Raw genomic sequence first — 22,899 nt, 5'->3', positions numbered from 1 at the left:
GTTGTCTTTCAGCACTTAAAGATGTTCTTCACTGTTTCTGCCTTCCATAGTTTCTGATGAGAAACCCACAGTCAGTGGAATTGTTTTTCTCCTAAGTGGAAGGTTGTTTTTCCTTGGCTGCCTTCAAGATTTTAAAATTTTCTTTAGTTTTCAGTAATTTGATTATGATATATCTGGGTACAGGTTTCTTTGAATTTATGTTGTTTGAGATTCATTGATTCTCTTGAAATTGTAAGTGTATATCTTTCACCAAATTTGGGAAGTTTTCTGCTGCTATTTCTTTAAATATGTTTTCTGTGTGCTACTCTTTATCTTCTCCTTTGGGGACTCTGATGACATGAATGTTAGACCTTTTGATATTGTCCCATTGGCTTTGTTCATTTATTTTTTCTATCATTTTTCTCTCTGTTCATCAGATTGGATAGTTTCTATTGCTCTATCTTCAGGTTTACTGATTCTCTCCTCTGTTATCTCCCTTCTACAGTCGAGCCCCTCCAGAGAATTTTGGGTTTACTTTGGATATTGTGTTTTTTAGTCTTAAATTTTTATTTGCTTTATACACCACATAGGCACACACACAATAATGTAATGAATCTTACTTCTCTGCTGAGACTCTTAACTATATTTTTTTCCCCCCAAGAATCATCTCCCTGGCTTCTTGAAGCATGGTTATAGTAGCTGCCTTAAAGTCTTTGTCTGAAAATTCCAGAGTCTGTAGCATCTTGGGTTTGTTGTGTGTAGGTTGTCTTTTCTCTTGTGAGTTATTGAGATTCTCCTGGTTCTTCATATGTCAAGTAATTTTGGATCATATATTAGACATTTTGATGTTAACATTATGATACTCTGTCTCATTTAAATGCTATGGAGAATGTTGTTGTTATTACTTTATTTTTAGGGATGGGAGGATTTTTTTAAGCGGGCATTTGGTCTTGTTAGGTTCAGGTCATAAGTTTCTGCCTACCCTTCTGTGCACTAAAATTCCAATGACTAGTTTTCAAAGCCTTTGTTTCTATCTGTCCCGCATGTACACCACCGAGTGGCAAATTTGGGAACCTGATAGTATGTTTAGGGTCAGATCCACATAGGCATAGTTCTTGGGTGACCCCAGGAGTGCTTATAGAACTTCATGGTGTCACTTTCTTGAGCTCCTTTCTCTTTGCAAGTTCCCTGACACTTTCTGGCTCTTAGAGACCCTTCTTCCTTGTCCTATGGCTAGATAACTAAGGTTTTCATTTTGGTGTTTTGCTGCACACTTCCACAACTGCATCTGCCTTTGATGCCAAGCAACAGGATGGTGGAGAAAGAATATAAACCATGGGAATGCCCTCCACACTCATGGGATCGGAAGGGATCTGCTTTCTTGAAGTTTTAGGTCCCTGTCCAGCCACTGCTGGTATCATCACTGCCACAGCTGCTGCCTTTGGATTGCTTGGGGGCAGGGTCTGAGAGAAAGGGAAAAAAACACTCAGAGGATTGTCCTCCTTTTTAGGGGCCCCCTTTACTGCTTTTTGGACAAAAAAAAGAGAAGACTTCTCTTGGAGCCATTTCTGTCTGCACTTACTGTGCAGTTCTGAGTTTGGACTGCCCTTGAGTCTAGGCTGAGTGATCCTAGGGGAAACAAAACCAGGAAACTCACTGCTGGGTTAGTAGTACTTCTAATTTTGGTTTCCTCCCTGAAACCAACTGCTACCATTTTCAGAGTCCTCAGATAGCTGCTCCATGCATTCTGTCCAGGTTTTTAGTTGTATTCGGGAGAGACAGGATAATTTATGCTTATTACATCATCTTCACCAGAACCAGAACACGGATACCATTTTAATTTCATTATAACTGTATTGTTCTTTTGTTTTGATTAAGAAATTACTGAGCAACCAAGATGTGCTAGACTTTGTTTGGAGATGTAAAGATGGATAATCTTTAAGGTGCTTCCAGTAAGTCCACAGGTAGTCATGTGATGAGAGAGTGGAGGCAGAAAGTAAACATAATTTCATATTATGCATTAATAATAATTGAATTATTAATCTTATCTTTTTTGATCCATTTCTGCTTCAGGATTTGACTTACGGTTTGTGACTGAAGGAGAGAATATCCTATTTACGTTTCATTAATTTTCCACTTATTATCCAAAAATTTAAGGGATGAAAAGTCTGGATTTGTATATGCTGGAGGAAATTAATACATAGCTATAATAAATATAATTTATATATGTAATTATAATAAGAAATTAAAATAAGAAATAATTTACTATTATATACTTGTTTCTCAGGTCTTAGAAAAATATCCCAATACACCCATGAGTCATAAAGAAATTCTTCAAGTTATCCAGAGAGAAGGACTAAAAGAAATCAGGTGAGTTATTTAAGTATTATTAGTAATAATTATAATACTTGATTAGAATATTTTATAGCATATAGCAGTCTACTTTAGTCCTGAAGAGTGATTATTTAGTAATAACTGCTTTGTTAATTTATGATTTATTCAGCTCAGATCTTTGGAGTTTTCAGTCATAGCACAGTTACAAAACCAAAAGTAAGTTAGAAAAAAATTCTTAGAAGGTTGCTATCTCCACACCCATGCACTTTAATTCTTAGGAAGGCCTGGAGCCATCTTCAAGCCTTCATCTATCAGTTCAGGCTTTTGATTTAATAAGCTTAGTCATTAGCAAATTTAGAAGTCCTCTAGTTCAGGGAGAATGGTAGATGTAAACAGTCTAGGAAAAAATAACCTTGGCCAAAAAGAATTAAATGGAAAAGATACATAAAGCAGTATGTGTTTCAAGTAATAGTCTTACTATGTTCAAATAAAACAGCCTGGGGTCAATTAATATAGGACCAAAGATAGAACACACTTTAATTTCTAAGAGCTTTATTATATTACAATAGCACATAATAGTCACTGTTCATAGTCAAGACCCTCTGCCATCAAGAAATATTAAAATTATGTTCAGTATATTTTATATGTTAAGGCAGAAATCTGGGTGTCTACATTAGAGATATTTTCATTAAGAGAAAAAGGTTACAGTGCTACTAGTTACTCTCACCTAGAGGTGGTATAGTGCAGGGGTCCCCAACCCCGCGGGCCACAGACCACTAGTGGTCCATGGCCTATTAGGAACTGGGCCGCACAGCAGGAGGTGAGTGGCGGGCGAGCGAGTGAAGCTTCATCTGTATTTACAGCCGCTCCCCATCACTTGCATTACCGCCTGAGCTCTGCCTCCTGTCAGATTAGCTGCGGCATTAGATTTTTATAGGAACCCTACTGTGAACTCCTCATGCGAGGGATCTAGGTTGCGTGCTCCTTATGCGAATCTAATGCCCGATGATCTGAGGTGGAGCTGAGGCTGTGATGCAAGTGCTGGGGAGCGGCTGCAAATACAGATTATCATTAGCAGAGAGGTTTGACTGCACAGAGACCGTAATAAATCAATTGCTTGCAGACTCATATCAAAATCCTTTCAGTGAGTGACAAGTGAAAACAAGCTCAGGGCTCCCACTGATTCTGCATTAAGGTGAGTTGTACAATTATTTCATTATATGTTACAATGTAATAATGGAAATAAAGTGCACAATAAATGTAATGTACTTGAATCGTCCCCAAACCATCCACCACCCACCCCACCCCCTGCCCCAGTTCATGGAAAAATTGTCTTCCATGAAGCTAGTCCCTGGTGCCAAAAAGGTTGGGGACCCCTGGTATAGTGTAATACCCATAGCGAAAGTGTTTAGGATTTTGGGGGGGCTATTTTTTTTTTTTTTTTTTTTTGCGGTACGTGGGCCTCTCACTGTCGTGGCCTCTCCCACTGCGGAGCACAGGCTCTGGACGCGCAGGCTCAGCGGCCATGGCTCACGGGCCCAGCCGCCCCGCAGCATGCGGGATCTTCCCAGACCGGGGCACGAACCCGCGTCCCCTGCATCAGCAGACGGACTCTCAACCACTGCGCCACCAGGGAAGCCCTGGGGGGCTATTTTTGATTGTCACAATGATGAGAAAGGAGGGAGCACTATGGCATTTGGTTATTACTCTGAGGAACAAATTCTACTAACGTATTCTAATATTTTTTTATAACACTATTGGGTTTTGTAGAACAGGAATGAGCAAGAGATTTCATTTCTTTTCATAAAATTAGACTAGTCATAAAAATTTCATAAAACTTTCTATTCCTAAAAATACACACTGGGGAAATAGACCAGGAAATCTTATGTAAAGAGATCAGACTCGGGCTTCCCTGGTGGCGCAGTGGTTGAGAGTCCACCTGCCGATGCAGGGGACACAGGTTCGTGCCCCGGTCCAGGAAGATCCCAAATGCTGCGGAGTGGCTGGGCCCGTGAGCCATGGCCGCTGAGCCTGCGCATCCGGAGCCTGTGCTCCGCAACGGGAGAGGCCACAGCAGTGAGAGGCCTGCGTACCGCAAAAAAAAAAAGGAAAAAAAAAAAAAGAGATCAGACACCATCAGTGCCCTAGGTCTAAATGACAATTGCAGGATCATCTACCTCTAACACAGTAAGGCTCTGACTTTAAACTTGTCATTATTATTTCTAGAGAGTAGGCAAGAACAGTAAATAAGAAAGAATACTAAATAAATAAAGAACAGAAGGGGAAAAAAGAACTTAAAAAAAAATGTAGCAAGATGGTGGAGTCGTCAAAAATAGCTTCTGACTTCACTTAGTAACAACTCACAAGAAGCTATTCTTGGTTAAACTATATTGTGGTGATACAGTTACGTGACCACAAAGCAGTACTTTTAAAGTCACCAGTGACTTCCATTTTGTCACCTGCACTGGACTTTTAGTTTTGCCTCTCTCGTTACCTCTCAGCATTACTTAACACAGATGACTACTGCTTCCTTTTTGAAACTCTATATCATTACCTGAAGTGACCAAACATTCCTACTTTCCTTCCTTGCTCTGCAAGCTCCTTCTCAGTTTATTTGCTTATTATCTTCTCTCTAACTGAAGTGCAGTCGACATTCCCATAGCTTTTTTGGGGTCACTTTTGTTTTGTCACTTCCCAGTTGTGTAGGGAAGCTAATTCCCACATCAGCCTTTGTACATGCTGACCCCTTTACTTAGTTAACTGTTGTTTTTTTTCAGGTGTCAGCTTGAACATGTCTCTTCCAGAGAACTTTGGCTGACTTCCCAATCTAGATCACATTTTCCATTTTTAGTTTGGTATATAGTGTTCTGTGTTCTTTCTTTATAGCACTTAAGATTTGAAATTACATATCGCTTTGGTCTTTCAAAAAAATCATGTAGCTTCTCTATAGCTTACATTAAGCTAGTAGCTCTATGAGGGCAGTGACATTTATCTCCCCCCCCTCCCCCGCCCCCGGCTTGGCACGTAACAGGCATTGCAAACCTACTTGTTAATGAATATATGAAGTATCAGTGATTGGAAGATGACATTCAAATGTAGTTCTAGCTTATCCTCTTGCTGCATGATGTGTCTTAAATGGTAGTCTTAAAATCTTTAGAGTTTTCAGGTACATTATGGAACGAAGTAACTATGCTTATTGAAGGTGTGCTCTTTTTTTTTAACCAGTCTTAGCATTTAATTAACCAGGAAGGGGGATTATTGGGAGGGGCACCCCTGTAAAAATGTACAAAAGGTCTGTGGGGCTATGTGGAAGGGGGAGATAAATATGTACATGGAACCCCGCCTTCCTTTAGCCCCTCCTCCCCCAGCCCTGAGAGGGCATGAGGACTTGGGTGGTAGGTGAAGAGGAGGGGGGGGCACTTTGGCCTCTGGTTTAGTGAGCCTTTGGGGAGGCAGGCCAAGGGCCTGGGGGCCCTCAGAAGCGACGATGGTAAGATGTGCTCCTTTTTACAGTTTATTTTCATTCCTTAATCCTCAATACAAGACTTTTCAGCTATTTTTCCCTTTGCTGTTTTCCCTCTGCTCCCCCATTTTGAAGATTCTCGCTTGATTTTGATTATTCCATACTATGTTGTTTTATTCTAAAATGTATTAAAATGGAAGCAGCTCAAATGTCCATCAGAAGATGAATGGATAAATAAAATGTGGTATATACAGTCAATGTAATATTATTCAGCCTTAAGAAGGAATGAAATTCTGATACATGCTACATAGATGAACCTTAAAAACATGCTGAGGGGCTTCCCTGGTGGCGCAGTGGTTGAGAGTCTGCCTGCCGATGCAGGGGACGCAGGTTCGTGCCCCGGTCCGGGAAGATCCCACATGCCGCGGAGCGGCTGGGCCCGTGAGCCACGGCCGCTGAGCCTGCGCGTCCGGAGCCTGTGCTCCGCAGCGGGAGAGGCCGCAGCAGTGAGAGGCCCGCGTACCGCCAAAAAAAAAAAAAAAAAAAAACATGCTGAGTATATGTATAACTGATTCATTTTGATGTACAGTAGAATGTAACACAACATTGTAAATCGATTAAAAATTTTAAAAAAATATGAAAGAGAATGTATATATGTATTTTAAAAAATGCTTAGTGAAATAAGCCAGACACAAAAGGACAAATATTGTACAATTCCACTTACATGAGATACCTAGAATAGGCAAGCTCCTAGAGACAGAAAATGGAATAGAGGTTACCAGGGGCTGAGAGTAGGGGAGAATAGGGAGTTATTGTTTAATTGGTAGAATTTCTCTCTGGGATGATGAAAAAGTTCTTGAAATGGATAGTGGTAATGGTTGCACAACAGTGTAAATACTTAGCGCCACTAAATCGTACACTTATACAAGTTACCATTTTAGCCATTTTATTATGTATATTTTGCCACAACCAGTCAACAAAAAGAAGTATTAAAAATGAAGTGATTGGCTCCTGGTTGAGAAGGATTGAGGTACTAGTCCCTTTAAGAAGTTAGGTGATAAGATTGAAAATCATTTGCCCAAAATATGGAATTTTGAATGAATTAATTAGAAACGTACAGTATTCTTAGAATATTATAACATTTAAATTAAATACTGTTTTATAACTGTAAAGCATATCAGCATTTTAGAAAACAGGGAGAAAAAAAAAAGGGTCCTTGAATTTTCCCCCTCATAATAGCTTATGACTTCGTGTATTCCTTTTTTTTTTTTTCGGATACCTAAACGAACTCCTTTTAAAGATAGAGTTTCCCATGGGAGTCATAGGGAAGATATGGATTTTGTTGTTTCAGGTGAAAGGGACGTTTTGAAGTGTTCTAAAAGGAGCTTAGTTCTGTTTAGAACAGATAAGGAGATGTGAAAAGGGTTGAAGTAGCCCCTAGGAAGAAGAAAAGATAGAAAGATTTTAAAAGAAAGAAGAATTTGGGACTTGTAGGTTGTAGCAGTTATTGGTAATTTAGATAGATAGATGCTCTAACTACGGTATTTGGTCATTCCTAAAGAAAAAGAATTTAGTTTCTGTACTGTTTGCCAGTAAATAGTTATTTCAGAAAATTAAAAATGGTTTTTAAACAATTTGTTGTGACATCTCACTTCCTTGTTCAATTTTCCATGTCTGAAATATAGCCTAATTGTTCTTTCTCTTAACTTACATAGTAATGATAACTTAGCAGTAGTTTCCTAGGGTTGAGCTCTTCGACACAGAATTGCTAGTTCCAAATGTGAAGTACTGTTAGAACCTTTTGAAAAAATTCTGTAAGCTTTTAATCATTTGTTTTTACGCAGACAGTTTCCTTTTTAAAAAGTCAGTATTGTTGACTGAATAGAGTTTTTTCGAGTTTACTTGGTTGAAAAACCCACATTCACATTATAGCTGATGTGTTATTGAGTCTAGATCATGCTATACATTTATGTGAATCTAAATATTGAAGGAATAGTTATTTTTGTTTCCCTCTCAAGATACTACAAATGAAATCAAGGGTTCAGAGAGACAGATGTATCCACTTCATACAGTTTGTGTACTTCAGTTTCTTTCTAAGGGAAATTATTCAGGGTTTTTTTTTGTTTTGTTTTTATTCAGGGTTTTATTTTATCTTGAATCAGTGTAACTTGTACAGTAAATGGCTGTCATTAGCCATCAGTGTTTAAAATAGCCTTTCAAAAACTTAAGATGTTTCCTTTTTGTCTGATGATGTCTTAAGATATTTACAGTTTACAGGAAAACTGTCTCAGCGCCCCCCTTTATTCCTGTTTTCTCCTGATTTGAGTCCATACTTCTTCCTGTGATTACAAACTATCCCATCGGTCATGAATACAAACCCCAGAGGTAATTCAAACTCCAGCCTCCTGAATATACTCACACAGCTTCATGGAGCTGTTTCTGGACTTTGGGGCATTCTTTTTTTAATCTTTTAAAATTAAGTTTGTAAAAGATCTCTGCATCTTTGAGCTATAGTTCTGTAGTTCTCAGGGTCCAGTCAGCAGACAGAAGCTACATGGTTTGAACAGGGAGGTTATTAACTGGTTAATTTATTAACTGGAAGTTAATAACTGGTAACCAAGAATTAACTATTGAAAGGTAAATATAACACAGAAGAATACAGTAATAACAGATACGGGAAGCAGCTGCTACCTGTAGGGCTGAGGCAGCGTGCCCCAGGAAAGAATAACTTTCAAGGAGGCCCCTCCATGTCCATAGGGGTTGTGATTCAGCTCTCCCTGGAGAAGGTGGGGCTCTGGTCCAGTGGATGACAAAGTTCACTGGTGCCATAGCCGGGGGTGGCACATAGAAAACTGCCTTCTGGGTAGTAGAAGAACTTGCTGGAGAGCCTCCTGCTGGCTTCTCAACTGGGGAGCCAGCTGAGGCAGCAGCAGAATTTTCTGGGAAGGCACCCACAGGCATTCTGCTGAACATTGCTGAAGGGTGAGCACCATTGAGTGTCCTTCATATTGCTGGGTGCTGCAAGCCATGAGAGCAAGCAGGCAAGAGCACACTAAAACTGGAAAGAAAAGGCCCCCTTTTTTCTTTCTGCAGTGTTCTCCCAGCACTGTACTGACAAAACTAACAGTGAGCCAGCTGGCAAAGGAGAAATGTTTATAGAATCCAACTCCATTGTCACAGAGAAGGGCAAAGAAGGTTGGATTTGGAGCTAAAAGTCAATAAATCGGTAACTGGCACAGAAGCCTTCAGTAGTTTTTCCATAGAATAACAGAGGTCATTGACTGGTCCCGTGTACCACTTTTGTTTACTTGATTTCTTTCCATCTGCACCCCAGCTAAACTGATGCAGTGCTGTTGCGTGTATAGGATCTGAGATTTCTTATCTTTACTCAGGACATTAAGCCAGCATTTATCTTCCTCTCTTTATGAAAAAATCTTGACAATCTTTTACAGTCAACTCAGTTATTACCTCCACAAAGCTGATGGCCTTTTCCTCTGCATTTTAACGTATCTTCCCCCTCTCAATATTTTTCTTTTTTTAAAAATATTTTTCTTTTTTAAAGGAGAATTATCACCTTATATTTTAATATTATCCTCACTTCTCTTACTAGATTAATTTTTTATTAAGATTTATGATCAGTTTCCATCAGAAGAATAGGCTCTCAATACCAGAGACAAATGGGACTTCACTATTTTAATTATTTTATTCATAGAATTACAGAGAAAATAGACGAGAAATAGTTATGCTTTTAAATGGAAAATTCACATTCTTTATACTTATGGTTTAAAAAATTGAGTGATAAATTTGTACATGGGAGAAAGTAAAAAAACGTAAGAACTGAGGTGACTTTAGAGATTATCTGATTCCAACGTATAATTTTGGATAGAATGGGGCCCCAAAAGCCAGTGTCTCCAAATTGGAATTTGCTTTTTCTTGAAATCCTCTCCTATTATTGTTTTGTTCTGGGTTAAGCTAAAATTGTATTATTCTAAACTTAGAATATATGTAACAAATACATAAATTATGAAACATAATAGTAAAAACACTTGTGAAATGTCCTTATCACCAAATATCATTGGAGTTGCCTCTGTGCTTCTACACTATCCCATTCGCTTCTCTTATTTTGCTGTTAGGAACTCCCAGTACTATGTTGAGTTAGAATGGTGAGCACACACTTCTTTGCCTGCTTGTTCATAAGGGGAAAGCATTCCCTCTTCTGTATTCTGGAAGATATTTTGTGAAATTGGTGTTAGTTCTTTAAATGTTTGGTGGAATTCTCAATTGAAAACCATCTGGACTTGGAGGTTTCTTTTTCAGGAGACTTTAAGTAACAAATTTGATTTCTTTAATGGTTATAGGACTATGCAAATTATTTGTTTCTTATTAGTTGAGTTTTGGTAGTTTGTTGTTTCTGAAGAATTTGTCCATTTCTTCTAAGTTGTCAAATTAATTTGTGTAAAATTGTTTGCACTGTTCCCTCACTGTCTTTTTTTATGGTTGCAGAATATATAGTGACATCTCTGTTTTGCTCTTTTGGTTTTTTTGGGGGTGAGGGTGGGGCTGTGCCACATGGCATGTGGGATCTTAGTTCCCAACCAGGGATGGAACCGCCAGCAAAGTCCCCTGTTTTGTTCCTGATATTGGTAATTTTTATTTTCTCTCCTGTCTTTGTCAGTCTTGCTAGAGATTTGTTAAATTTATTGTTTTTTTTCAAAAAGAGACCAGAATTTTGTTTCACTGTTTTTTTTCTATTGTTTTTGTCCTTTTTTTTTTTAAAAATCATTTTATGATTCAGGTTATGGTCTATCTTGGTGCATTAAATATTCCATACATGCTTGAAAAGCATGTGTATATGTTTTCTTCTGGGGTAGAGTGTTCTGTAAATGTAAGGTCATTTTGGTTAATAGGGTGTTCAGATGGTCTGTATCCTTACTGATTTTCTGTCTACTTGTTTTATTGATAATTGAAAGAAGGGTGTTGAAGTCTCCAGGTATAATTGTGCATTTGTTTATTTCTCTTTTCTGTTATTTCTGTTTTTGCTTCAGGTATTTTACATATTTGTTGTTAGGTACATATGCATTAAGGGCATTAAGTTTTCTTAGTCAACTGACCCTGTTTTCATTCTGTAATTACCCTCTTTACCCCTGATAATAGTCTTTGTTTTGAAGTTTATTTGGATACTAATAGAATACCTTTTTTTTTCCATTTTGGTGGTGAGGCACGAGGCTTGTAGGATTAAGGATCTTAGTTCCCCGACCAGGGATTGAACCCAGGCCCTTGGCAGTGAAAGCACGGGGTCCTAACCACTGGGCCACCAGGGAATTTCCTAATAGAATACTTTTGATTAGTGTTTGTGTGATATTTATTTTTTTCCATTCTTTTAATTTATCTGTATTTTTATTTTTTTAAATAAATATTTATTTTTGGCTGCATTGGGTCTTTGTTGCTGTGCGTGGGCTTTCTCTAGTTGTGGTTAGCAGGGGCTACTCTTCATTGCGGTGCACGGTCTTCTCATTGCGGTGGCTTCTCTTGTTGTGGAGCACGGACTCTAGGCACGCTAGCTTCAGTAGTTGTGGCTCCCGGGCTCTAGAGAGCAGGCTCAGTAGTTGTGGTGCACAGGCTTAGTTGCTCCGTGGCATGTGGGATCTTCCTGGACCAGGACTCGAACCCGTGTCCCCTGCATTGGCAGGCAGATTCTTAACCACTGCGCCACCAAGGAAACCCTGCTGCCTTCTTTTGAACTGAGTATTTTGCACTGTATTTTATTTATTGACTTTCTGTCACTCTCTTTGCGTGTGCGTGTGTTTAAAGTGGGTGTTCTAGAGATTATAATACATATCCAATCTTTCACAGAATTCTTGGGATTGATATTTTACCATCTTAAATAAAGTGTAGATGCCTTACAACCATTTAGGTCCCTTTATCCATCCTCTATATGTTATAGTTGTCATATGTGTTCCATCTCATACATGAAATTACCCACCAGACAATATTATTAGTTTTGCTTTCAGGCCATAAATAGTTGAAAGACTATTTTTACCCAGATGTTTACCGTTTCTTTTGCTCTTCTTTATTCCCTTAAGTTCCACATTTCCCTCTAGTATCATTTCTCTTTAGCCTGCAGAACTTTCCTTTTAGTATTTCTTTAAGAGCAGTTCTGCTGGTGATGAATTCTCTTAGTTTTCCTTCATCTGAGTATGTCTTTTTTTTTTTTTTTTGGCCTTCATTTTGAAGAATTTTTTTGTTGGATATAGAATTTGGTATTGATAGTTCTTGTCTTTCAGTACTTTAAAAATGTTGCTCCACTGCCTTCTGGCCTCCATGGTTTTTGATGAGAAATACATGCTGTTTGAATCATTGCTCTCCTGTAAGCAGTACATGGTTTTCTCTGGTTGCTTTCAAGATAATTTCTTTACGCTTAGCTTTCAGCAGTTTGATTTTTAATGTGTCTAGGTGTGGGTTTCTTTGTGTTTAAATCTGTTTAGCATTCACTGAGCTTCTTGAATCTGTAGCTTTATGTCTTTTGCCAAATTTGGCAAGTTTTCAGCCATTCTTCAGATTTTTTTTCTTCACCACATTCTTTCTCTTCTTCCAGTGTTGGGATTACCTCTGGGTATTTTACCACAGTTCCCTGAGTCTCTGCTCATTTTTTCCCAGCCTTTTTGTCTGTATTTCAGATTGGATCACTTCTGTTGCTCTCTTGTCACATCACCTGACACTTTTCTCTATCTTCTGCATTCAGCTATTGAGCCCATCCAGTGAGATTTTTTTCAAATTTCCGATGTTACGTCTTTTAATTCCAAAATTTCTGGGTTTTTTGTTTGTTTGTTTTTGTTTCTTTGTTTGTTTGTGGTACGCAGGCCTCTCACTGTTGTGGCCTCTCCCATTGCGAAGCACAGGTTCCGGACGCGCAGGCTCAGCGGCCATGGCTCACGGGCCCAGCCGCTCCACGGCATGTAGGATCTTCCCAGACCGGGGCACGAACCTGCGTCCCCCGCGTCGGCAGGCGGGCTCTGAACCACTGTGCCACTAGGGAAGCCCTGGGTTTTTTTTAATAGTTTCTGTTTCTCTGCTGAAAACCTGTCTTCGCATTAATTTCAAGTTCATTTATCCTAACCTCATGGATATAGTAATAATGAATGCTTTAAAGTTTTTGTCTGATAAGTCCAGCATCTGGGTAATCTCAGGATTGGCAGCTGTTGATTGTCTTTTCCCTTGAGAATTTGTCACATTTTCCTGGGTCTTTGCTTATTGAGAAATTTAAGGTAGTATTCTGGACGTTTTGAATATTATGTTGTTTTATGTTCTGTTTTTCTGTTAAAAACTTCTGGAGAATGGTGATTTCTTTGTTTTTTTAAAGTAGGTAGCCCAGCTATTCTGACTATTCTGTTACCTTTTGTAAGTTTTAGTTTGATAATCAGTTCAGTTTTCAAAGCCTTTGCTCTGCTGTTCTGCATCTGTTCCATGCATGTGCCACTCAGGGTGAGTCTGAGATGTGAGTAAGTGGTTCAGTTCTTAAAGCCTTTGCTGTATTAATTGGGAATGTCCTAAGTATACACAGCTCAGGGGTGAGCCCAGGCCTCATGTGGAAATTAGGGGACTCCCTTGTCTGGTTCTTTTCTCTCAGGAATTCCACGCCTCCCCCCACTCCCCAATTCTTAGAATTTTATCTGTCCCCTACAGTAGTACATTTCCTCAACTAGGACCTGTTTTTTAGGCAAAGTGTTGAGAAATAAACCCCAGAAAATTCACTCTGTGAGAGTTTAGCCAACTGAAGTTAGAGGGTATAGTCCACATGACTGCCCTCTCTTATTATACCAACTGCATAGTTCACGGGTTTCTAAGACTACTCTCAAGGCTTGATAATTTGCTAGAGAAACTTGTATAACTCACTGAAAACAAACACTTGGTTTTGGGAAGGATACATATTAAGATTCGTCAAGGTAAGAGACACATAAGGTAGGGTCAAATCTAGTACCCAACACAGAGCTTCCAGTCATCCTCTCCCCGTGACTTAGGACAGTGTTAATTGTCAACATCAGTGTGTGACAATAAGCACAGAGTATTGCCCCCAAGGAAGCTTACTTGAGCCTTGATGTCTAGAGTTTTTATTGGGGGCCCATCGCATTACTCAGTTTTCAGTGTCTAGCCCCTCTAGTGGTCAACCGATACCATGTGACCCAAGCCCCCACCCTAAATCACATTATTGGTATGTCTCAAAGCCCCCACTCCAAATTACAGTGTTACTATCTGGCTGGCTCAAGGCCCTCATAGGGCCTAGCAGTTATCTCTTAGAAGCCAAGGGCAAGACCAGCCTTCTCTATGGGTATGGGTAAATTCTATTCTATATATTCTCATATGAGTTAGGTTTTGACTTCCCAATGTGCCAGCTTTCTTAATTTTCAGTGTTTTAAGTAGTTGCTTTTAAAAAATTGACGTGTAAGTCACATACCATAGAAGTCACCATTTTAAAAGCATACAGCTCAGTGGGTTTTTTGTTTGTTTGTTTTTTAAGTATATTCACCCAAAACATTTGCATTACCCTGAAAAGAAACCCTGTACTGATTAGCCACTCCCCTTCTTTGTCCCCTGCAATTCTCCACATGCCTCAGCCGTAGGCAATCACTAACATACTTTCTGTCTCCATGGATTTGCCAATTCTGGATATTTCGTGTTATGAAATCATACACTATTTGGTCTTCTGTGGCTTCTTTCATATGTTATAATGATTTGAAGGATCATTCATGTGGTAGGTAGCATTTATCAGTATTTCATTCCTTCATTGTGGAATAATATTCCATTGTATACATATGCCACATTTTGTTTACCCATTCATCCATTGATGGACATTTGGTTATTTTCACTTTTTGGCTATGATGAATTATGTTACTGTGAACATTCATGTATAAGTTTTTGTGTGGGAAGTTGCTTTTTACATTTTTGTCCACAGTCTTTTGTTGTAACTAGCCAGAGAGAGAGAGACAGAGAGACAGATACAGGCAGACAGGCAGACAGACATGGGCAGGCAGGAAGGCTGGCTGGCTATTGTGGGCCTGCTTTGTCTTCACCAGCACCAGAAATTCCGGTCAATTTTAAATCATGAAATTGGACTGAGCTTTAAATTCATGGAATCTTCCATGATTAACCACAGATTTCAAGTCAGAATCATGGTATTTTTCTTTGGCTTAGAATAGAATTCTAGATTTTGGTGTAGCCTTTGTTTTCCAGTCATTTTTAAGTTGCAATAAGGGGGGTGGTATCACAAACAGTCTGGTGTAGGCCATTTAACACAGCTGTTTTATGACTAGGTGTTTGGAACCTCAGTGTTGACTAGTTCCATAATTGGAGCCTCTTTTTCCTACCAAATAAGTAAGTGGATGTGAATAGTACACAATAACCCAGTATGAATCCATTGGCATGGTTAAATGTTTAAGCATTGCTCTGCCCAAATGTGTAGTCAGTCCTCAAATGGAAATAAACCTACCCCAAATACTTATATATGATAATTACTTTATATCTGATAATTACAAGATGATATGTAGTCTGACATTATTATTATTATTATTATTATTTTGCGGTATGCGGGCCTCTCACTGTTGTGGCCTCTCCCGTTGCGGAGCACAGGCTCCGGACGCGCAGGCTCAGCGGCCATGGCTCACGGGCCCAGCCGCTCCGCGGCATGTGGGATCTTCCCAGATTGGGGCACTAACCCGTGTCCCCTGCATCGGCAGGCGGACTCTCAACCACTGCGCCACCAGGGAAGCCCCTGACATTTTATATATCTATGAAGAATGCACTGCAGCATTTAGGAGTTGAAGGGATTAAGGAGACGAATAAAGAGGATGTTTTACTAGATTATGCAAGATGTGGTGGTTTGGATTAGGATGAAGAGAATAGACAGATTTGAGATCATGTTTCAGGACTTGCTGATGGATTAGATATGGGAGGTGTAAGGAAGGAGGAAATAAAACATTATTTCTAGGCTTCCTGATTGTACAGCTGCCATTTACCATAGAGAGGAAGAACAGAGGAATAAACTGGGAAAGTGAAGAGGGTTGATTAGTAAATAATTCGTTGAGTATATTTTGTAGATTCAGAAAGAAAGGTTTGAACCTTATGAGAGGTGAGGGGACGTATTCAAGTGTGGGGACTGGTTTTGTTATACTTGTCAGGACAGCAGTTAAAAGGTAGTAATGATCTGGAGCTGTAGAGTAGGTATCTGTTTTCAGAGATTAATATTTAATACCTGTTTCGGATGTTGATGAATAAATAGTTCCAGGTATGTTATAGAATCTAAAAATACATTCTTTTCCTTCTGTGGTAATAAACTTTAACCTACGTTATAAGTCTAGGTTTGTAAGTTAGGTACTGAAGATAGTTTTTTTAATGTAAATTTTTACTTTTGGAAAATTCCAAACTAAAATAAAAGTATGTATCCTCCAGCATAAATTATAAATAGTCCTCTCACCCCAGACTGTTTTGGGGTGAATTTCAGGTATTTTATTACTTCGGCATTCCAGTATGTATTTAACAGATAAGAACTAGAGAGACTATTTATGTACAGTTGGATATTCTGGTTTATTTTTAAAAACAGAGCAACTAAACATACACGTTAAGCATACATACTATTGATAAAACATACACAATAGTACGTAGTACATAAATCAAGTGCTTATGTACACTTTGAGACCATTCCTGCTAATCCTTAAAACCTTATCACTTGTTACTACTTCTATCCTTAATCTGTTGTACAACAAGTTTTTCCTGCCAGTCAGCTGTGGCTGCCATTATTGTTTACAAATGTGCTTTTACAGCGTTAAGTTTAGGACTTCAAGCCTTCCTTCTGAAGTAACCATTGCTTTTAATAACTACCACCACGCCCCCCACCCCCCCAGAGTTCTTTTACCTGCTTTGCTCATTCTGTTGGCTGTATTATCTTGACTCTTTTTATATCACCTAATAGAGAAAGAGTTTTTAAGAAAGAAGAAAATGGCATTCATTTCCTGAGACCCAGTTCTTTTACTCCTTTTTGTTTTTGTTTTTTTTGGTCTTGCCATTCATGAGTAGAAGAGGAAAGAGAAAGAAAAAAGATTCTGGGTGTTCATGAATTTATTATCCACAGATTGAGTATATTCTGAATTAGACCATTTATGAGTTGTCCCAAGGGTTTATGATACATAATAATTAGTAATTTTGGTGAGGCCCATATGAATTTGAATCCTTTACACCATAAAATTTGTGTGGGTGAATAAGTTGTGCAGCTAATAAATGAGTATAGCCAACTGCCTAACTTTTAAATAAGGTTGAGCATTACTTATTTGTCACCTCTGAAACAAGCCAGGAAGTATTTAAAAGCATTGGTTCTTTATGGGAAAAGACCTGGAAAGGAAGACTAAGTGCTACTTATATAGTAGTATTGGCAGATTTGGGGACAAGCACGTCACTTGGATGTGCATTCCTCACAAATGAAGCCTACCTAGTTCTATTACAACATTATGCCCCTGATTAATTACACCCCCAAATGGGTAATCTCTTTTGCATTCCTCATCTTCTTCTCCCTCCTCAACCTCTTTTCCAAACCAGTCACGTTATTTTAGTCACAGAATGATATAGCTGGAAAAGATAATTAGGATGTTATAGTCGTATATCATTTTATTACTGAAGAATTAAGGCCCATAGAGATTGAGACTCAGCCAGGGTAGGACAACTAGCTTAGTGAAACTAAAACTCAGGCTTATTACTTACTTTTGTTCTTTTCTTCAGTATATACTGCCTCTACATCTATAGTTCTCCCTTCCCTTCTGACTAGTATATTTGCTCTGTTGTTTTTTAAATAAAATTTATACCATGTTCTAACATAGAACATTAGGTTAGTTGCTGTCTAACTGTAAATTGCTTTCTGGAAGAATTTGAAATAAAAACCCCAGCCATTATAGTAACTGCCTTCTGAAAGGGCCAGTACATTTTTAAAGAACCTATCTTATTGGAACATTCAAATAGATCTTTATATTGTTGTCTTGCAGAGCTCAAAATCGTTATCTAGCAAGGAGTTTTTCTTATGTCTCAGTCTTGTATCCCAGGCAAACTCCTTTAGAGTTGGAATTGTAAAAATCTCTGGGAACCATCTAGCTAAAATCATGCTTAATAAACATTCGCCAGATTAAAATTTTACCTCTTTGGAGGAGTCCCAGCTGCATCTGATTAGTATTAAATGCATTTACTTAGGAACAAAACAATCTCCCTCACATGGTATTTAAGTATGTTTTAGCTCACCTCCCACCAAAAACTAATCCAATTACCTAATTTTTTTCCCTCACCTCTTCTTATATAAAAGTATATAGCAAAGGAAATAAAGTCAGCATTTTCTACTACTTTTCAGCAGAAATCATCGCCACAGAGCAGATCATTTGACTGTCTGCAAAACTGAATTGCCTTGAGGTGATTTCACTAGGAAGAGCTCAGTTTAAGAATAAAGAACATTATTAATTAAATTGATACCATATTTATCTAAGGTTGGCTGATACCTTTGAGTTCAGCCTGCATTTTCTTTACCTGCTAGTTGCAGTCTGCTTTCAAGCCTGCAAACCTTGTAGGGATGTCAAAATGATTAATTATGAAAAAACAAACACAAAATGCTTGGCTATTAACAGAAAAGAGTATTCTTATCTATTGTTATTTAACTTCATGATGAGTTCCATTATGGAACAAAGGGAAGCTAATAAACCTTAGGGTCTATAGCTGATGGCTTTATGATGGCTCCTTGAAATTTGAAATGCATGGGAAGGATATTAAAGAATGGGGAATATTCACTGGATCCACATTAACTTTAAGCTGCTGTAATAGTTTTACTCTGCCACGTAATTGAGGTGCTGCAACTGTTATCTGAAATGGTTTAGACTATTGATGTATTTTAGACACTGATATTTGGGACTAACTTGTAAATTCTAAAGAAGAAATTAATGTTTTATGTAGCAAAGTGTTGGGGAGGGTACTAATTTGAAGAATTGTATGTTCTGGGAGGGGAAGGGAGAGTTTATTTTTTGGCTTTATTGTTGCTTTGTAAAGAAAAATTAAAAGCTCTTTTTTTTTTCCTTCTTTCATTTTCTTGGGGTGCATTCCAACTCCAGAAGGTAAGAATTACTTTATTCTAAAGAAGTATTATACAGTTATAAAGCACTCTTTTACAAGTTTAATTTAACTTTACCCTTGGTTGCATGATTTTTACTTTATAAAACTAAATAATTAGTCTAGAAACTATTATAAATAAGAGTGATATTACTATGTAAATATTGGCTGTATGTGCTTTTTTTTCTTCTCGCAATTTATTATAATAATTGGTCATATTTTTAGAAACCCAATCTACATTTAGTTTTATTAAAATCATTATTTGACTTTCTAGCATTAGGATACCTAATATTATACAGATTAATAAATGAAAATATTTCAGAGATTGGAAATGTGTGAGCTAACACTTGCTGTTTGGCTATAAGGTTGAAATGTATGTTTATGCTCTTACTGATTTAGAGAATATTGGTAAATCCTTTACGGGATTGACACGTACTTAAAACAAGGCCCAGAACAGGTTAAAATTCATAGTCTGGATCTTTACTGAATTGGTTTTTTATGTGTGTTTCTGTAACATTTTAAGTACACCTCTGTTATAGCAGTTCTCATGTTATATTATAGTTACTTCTTATAATTATCTCACTTGCCTGTGATACTAGACAGTAGAAACCATATCCACGTGTTTTCATTTCACTTGGACATGACATGCTTGGCTTTTAGTTAGAGCTTGATAAATCAATTTAACTCCAATTAAATTTGTATTCCATTAAGTTTGTTTACAAGAACCTATTCATTTTTGAGTATTAGTTTATGGAGGAAACCTTAATTCAGGTCGTACAAACAGTTAGAATTATAATTTAAAAAATTTTAAAGTAGGTAAGAAAAAATTTTTTGTTTTCATTTTTTTGAGGGGGGCGTATTCTTGATTAGGTTATTTAGGTATGAATAATAGGAACCAAATGTAAATAACTTAAGCAAAATGGAAGTTATTTGAAGAATGTGGGGTAGCTCACAGGCTGAAAGGAAAGAAACAAGCTCTGAAATAAAGAGAACTAAGGTAGCTGCAGAGATCAGGTAGCTCAAACTAATGGATGGGCTCATCAAGGCACTCCAGCTGGGATGAATTAGTCTATGTCTACTCTGCTCAAGGTTAAAAATTCAAAGAAGAGTGAACTTGGCTGGCCTAATGTCCAGGGATGGTGAGGCATCTTTGATGGACAGTCCTACAAAGACTGTTTCCAGTGGGGTAAGGCATAGTTCTCCAAAGCAAGATTGTACATTCTTTCCAGAGGAAGAGAGAATATATATTGACCAGGCAGAAACAACAGATGTCCACTACATTGCTTACTGTAGAAGATAAGAGTACAGCAGAAAAACTTAAGCCACAAGCAATTGTAAGAACTCGTTGGGTTTTTTAAAAATAAATTTATTTATTTATTTTATTTTTATTTTTGTCTGTGTTGAGTCTTCATTGCTGTGCACAGGCTTTCTCTAGTTGCCGTGAGCAGGGGCTACTCTTTGTTGTGGTGCGTGGGCTTCTCATTGCGGTGGCTTCTCTTCTTGCGGAGCACGGGCTCTAGGCACGCAGGCTTCAGTAGTTGCAGCACGTGGGCTCAGTAGTTGTGGCGCATGGGCTTAGTTGCTCTGTGGCATGTGGGATCCTCCTGGACCAGGGCTCGAACCTGTGTCCCCTGCATTGGCAGGCAAATTCTTAACCACTGGCCCACCAGGGATGTCCGTAATTGCGATATGTCTTGGTGTTGGACTATTTTGAGTTTATCTTATTTAGATTCACTGAGTTTCCTGCATATGTAGGTTTATTTTTCACCAAGTAAGAGTTTTTCAGCCCTTAGTTCTTTGAATACTCTTTCTCCTTTCCTTCTGAGACTCTGATGATGTAAACTTTGAATCTTTTGTTATTATCCCACAACTCCCTGAGGTTCTGTTAAATTTTTTTCAGTTTTATTTTTCTCTGTTGTTCACATCAGGTAAATTTTATTGATCTGTCGTTAAGGTCATTGACTCTGTCCTCTCCATTCCACTATTGAGCCAATCTAGAAGTTTTATTTAATTTTCAACTTAATTTAATTTTCAAAGCCTTTGCTGTGCTATTTTGGTCTTCTTGTTTTATTTGGTGACACAGAGTCTCTTAGTGATCTCTGCTGCATCTTTCTGAAGGAGTGGGAGGAGTTTCCACAGAACAGGCTGCCTGATGGCTCTAGGTGTAGGGAAAAGGAAGTCTCCAGCTTGTAGGGACAGAGAGGCTTCCTGGGCTGGTCTGCTTCTTGTGGTTTGATCCCACTCGCTGGTGCCACCTTGCCCTTCCTATTTTATTTTATTTTATTATTTTTTTTTATATTTATTTATTTTGTGGTACGCGGGCCTCTCACTGTTGTGGCCTCTCCCGTTGCGGAGCACAGGCTCTGGACGCGCAGGCTCAGCAGCCGTGGCCCACGGGCCCAGCCGCTCTGCGGCATGTGGGATCCTCCCGGACCAGGGCACGAACCCGTGTCCCCTGCATCGGCGGGTGGACTCTCAACCACTGCGCCACCAGGGAAGCCCTGCCCTTCCTATTTTAGTCTTTATTTTTGAGGATTGAGGGAAGAGACTCGCAGTCAAAGCCATTTAATTATGAGAGCTTTACTGTAACTAAGTTACTTCTGTGAGTTGGAAAATGCCAAGAATTGGTAAAATTCATCAATCAACTACTTCAAAACTCTGAATCTCGACATAAATGGCTATGTCAAGACCGACAGCTCTTGTTCAAAAGCAGAAAATAATTGTAGTCAATAGCTTTGGCTATTTAGGTGTATAAACTACATTGCTAAATGAACAAGAATACCAAATAGAACAGAGATAGAAAATTAAACAAATTCTTATTTTTTGATGTACCTAATCAAATTTGTTAAATTTTATTCTTTCCCTAGCTCATTTCTTTCAGGACTATTTCTATAACTTATACTGATAAGTATTTTATTTTCAGTTCCTGTTTTCCTCACTAATTCTTTTACCTCAAATAATATGTCCTCACGTGTAAAACCCTCTGTATATCTTTAGTTCAGAGATGTATGGCTGTTTAGGAACTTGGCTCCACCAGTTAAGAGATGTTAGCATCCTGATGAGCTGAAGTAAAAGCAGTTGGTATTCCTTTATATGCAGTAGTTAGAGTGACGAGCACTGTGTTTGTCTTAACGTCTACCTTTTCTTACCTCTTTCTCATCAGACTGAAAAGCAACATGCTGTAGTGGACGAATAGTGGAAGTGGCCATGGACTAAATAAGATAGGAGTCAAGTACTTGATGTTCCATGTATTTGCTTTAAAATAAGTCATGGAAACACTGGACTCTTCCCCCCCCCCCTTTTGAAGTGGTTTTGCTCATTTCTTACTGGTAGTGGAAAAGCCATGCTTTTTAAAAAACAGTAGTGGGAAAAAAAAGACAATAATAGGAAGGTGAAGAGAATGAAGATTTATAGTGAAGTATTAAAAGGATAGAGAGCACAGTTTCTGAAGAATCTTTTTTTGTTTCTATGACCTCCCTCTCCATGCTATTCCTAGATTACTCTTACTTGTTTCGTGCCCTTTCACTACTCTGTTACTCCATACTTCTCATTTTGTGGTCCCAACTGGGCCTCCTTCTCCCAGAATGCCTGTTTGAAAGTTTTCCTGCGTACCCTTTTACCCTTTCTCCAGTGGGTTTATTTCTGTTTGTTTCATGGCATGTTTGGGGAGGAAAACAGTGTGAAGAAACTAATTCACTAAAGGATAGATAAGTCGGATGCTACTCTTTAAATTTAAAAACTACATTTATGTTATTTCTTTTTAAAAAGTAGGTTAGTCGTTAACCCAAATGAACTTCTCATTGGAAGAATTGCAGGTAGTATGACCAAGGGAAGGCAAGCAAAAGATTTTAATGAAAGCGTTTGTAAGAATACAAAAATTTTCAGTGAATTTAAAGCCTACCAAGACTATTAATTTAATGATTTCTAAACTTACTATTTTCCATCATAAGGGTGCTGTTGAGTTCAGTTTTGTTTTGTGCACTCTGTCAGGTAAGCAT

At 38.3% G+C, this 22,899-nt stretch overlaps 1 protein-coding gene across 2 annotated transcripts in view; it reads left to right on the top strand.

The window, feature by feature from the left end:
- The window catches only part of ASXL2 (ASXL transcriptional regulator 2), a 136,688-nt gene that overhangs the window by 45,154 nt on the left and 68,635 nt on the right, over positions 1-22,899 (top strand). The window contains exons 2-3 of one of the 2 annotated variants that reach the window (XM_032652190.1): positions 2,267-2,349; positions 2,553-2,555. In XM_032652190.1, the coding sequence (XP_032508081.1) occupies positions 2,267-2,349; positions 2,553-2,555 (86 nt within the window). The remainder of the gene's footprint in view (positions 1-2,266; positions 2,350-2,552; positions 2,556-22,899) is intronic. The other variant, XM_032652191.1, reaches the window with a different exon arrangement.

This window comes from Phocoena sinus, chromosome 13 (assembly GCF_008692025.1).
Source record: "Phocoena sinus isolate mPhoSin1 chromosome 13, mPhoSin1.pri, whole genome shotgun sequence".
Classification (NCBI taxonomy): Eukaryota; Metazoa; Chordata; class Mammalia; order Artiodactyla; family Phocoenidae; genus Phocoena; species Phocoena sinus.
Note: the sequence above shows the minus strand (reverse complement) of the source record. Positions and strands in the feature narration are given on the sequence as shown.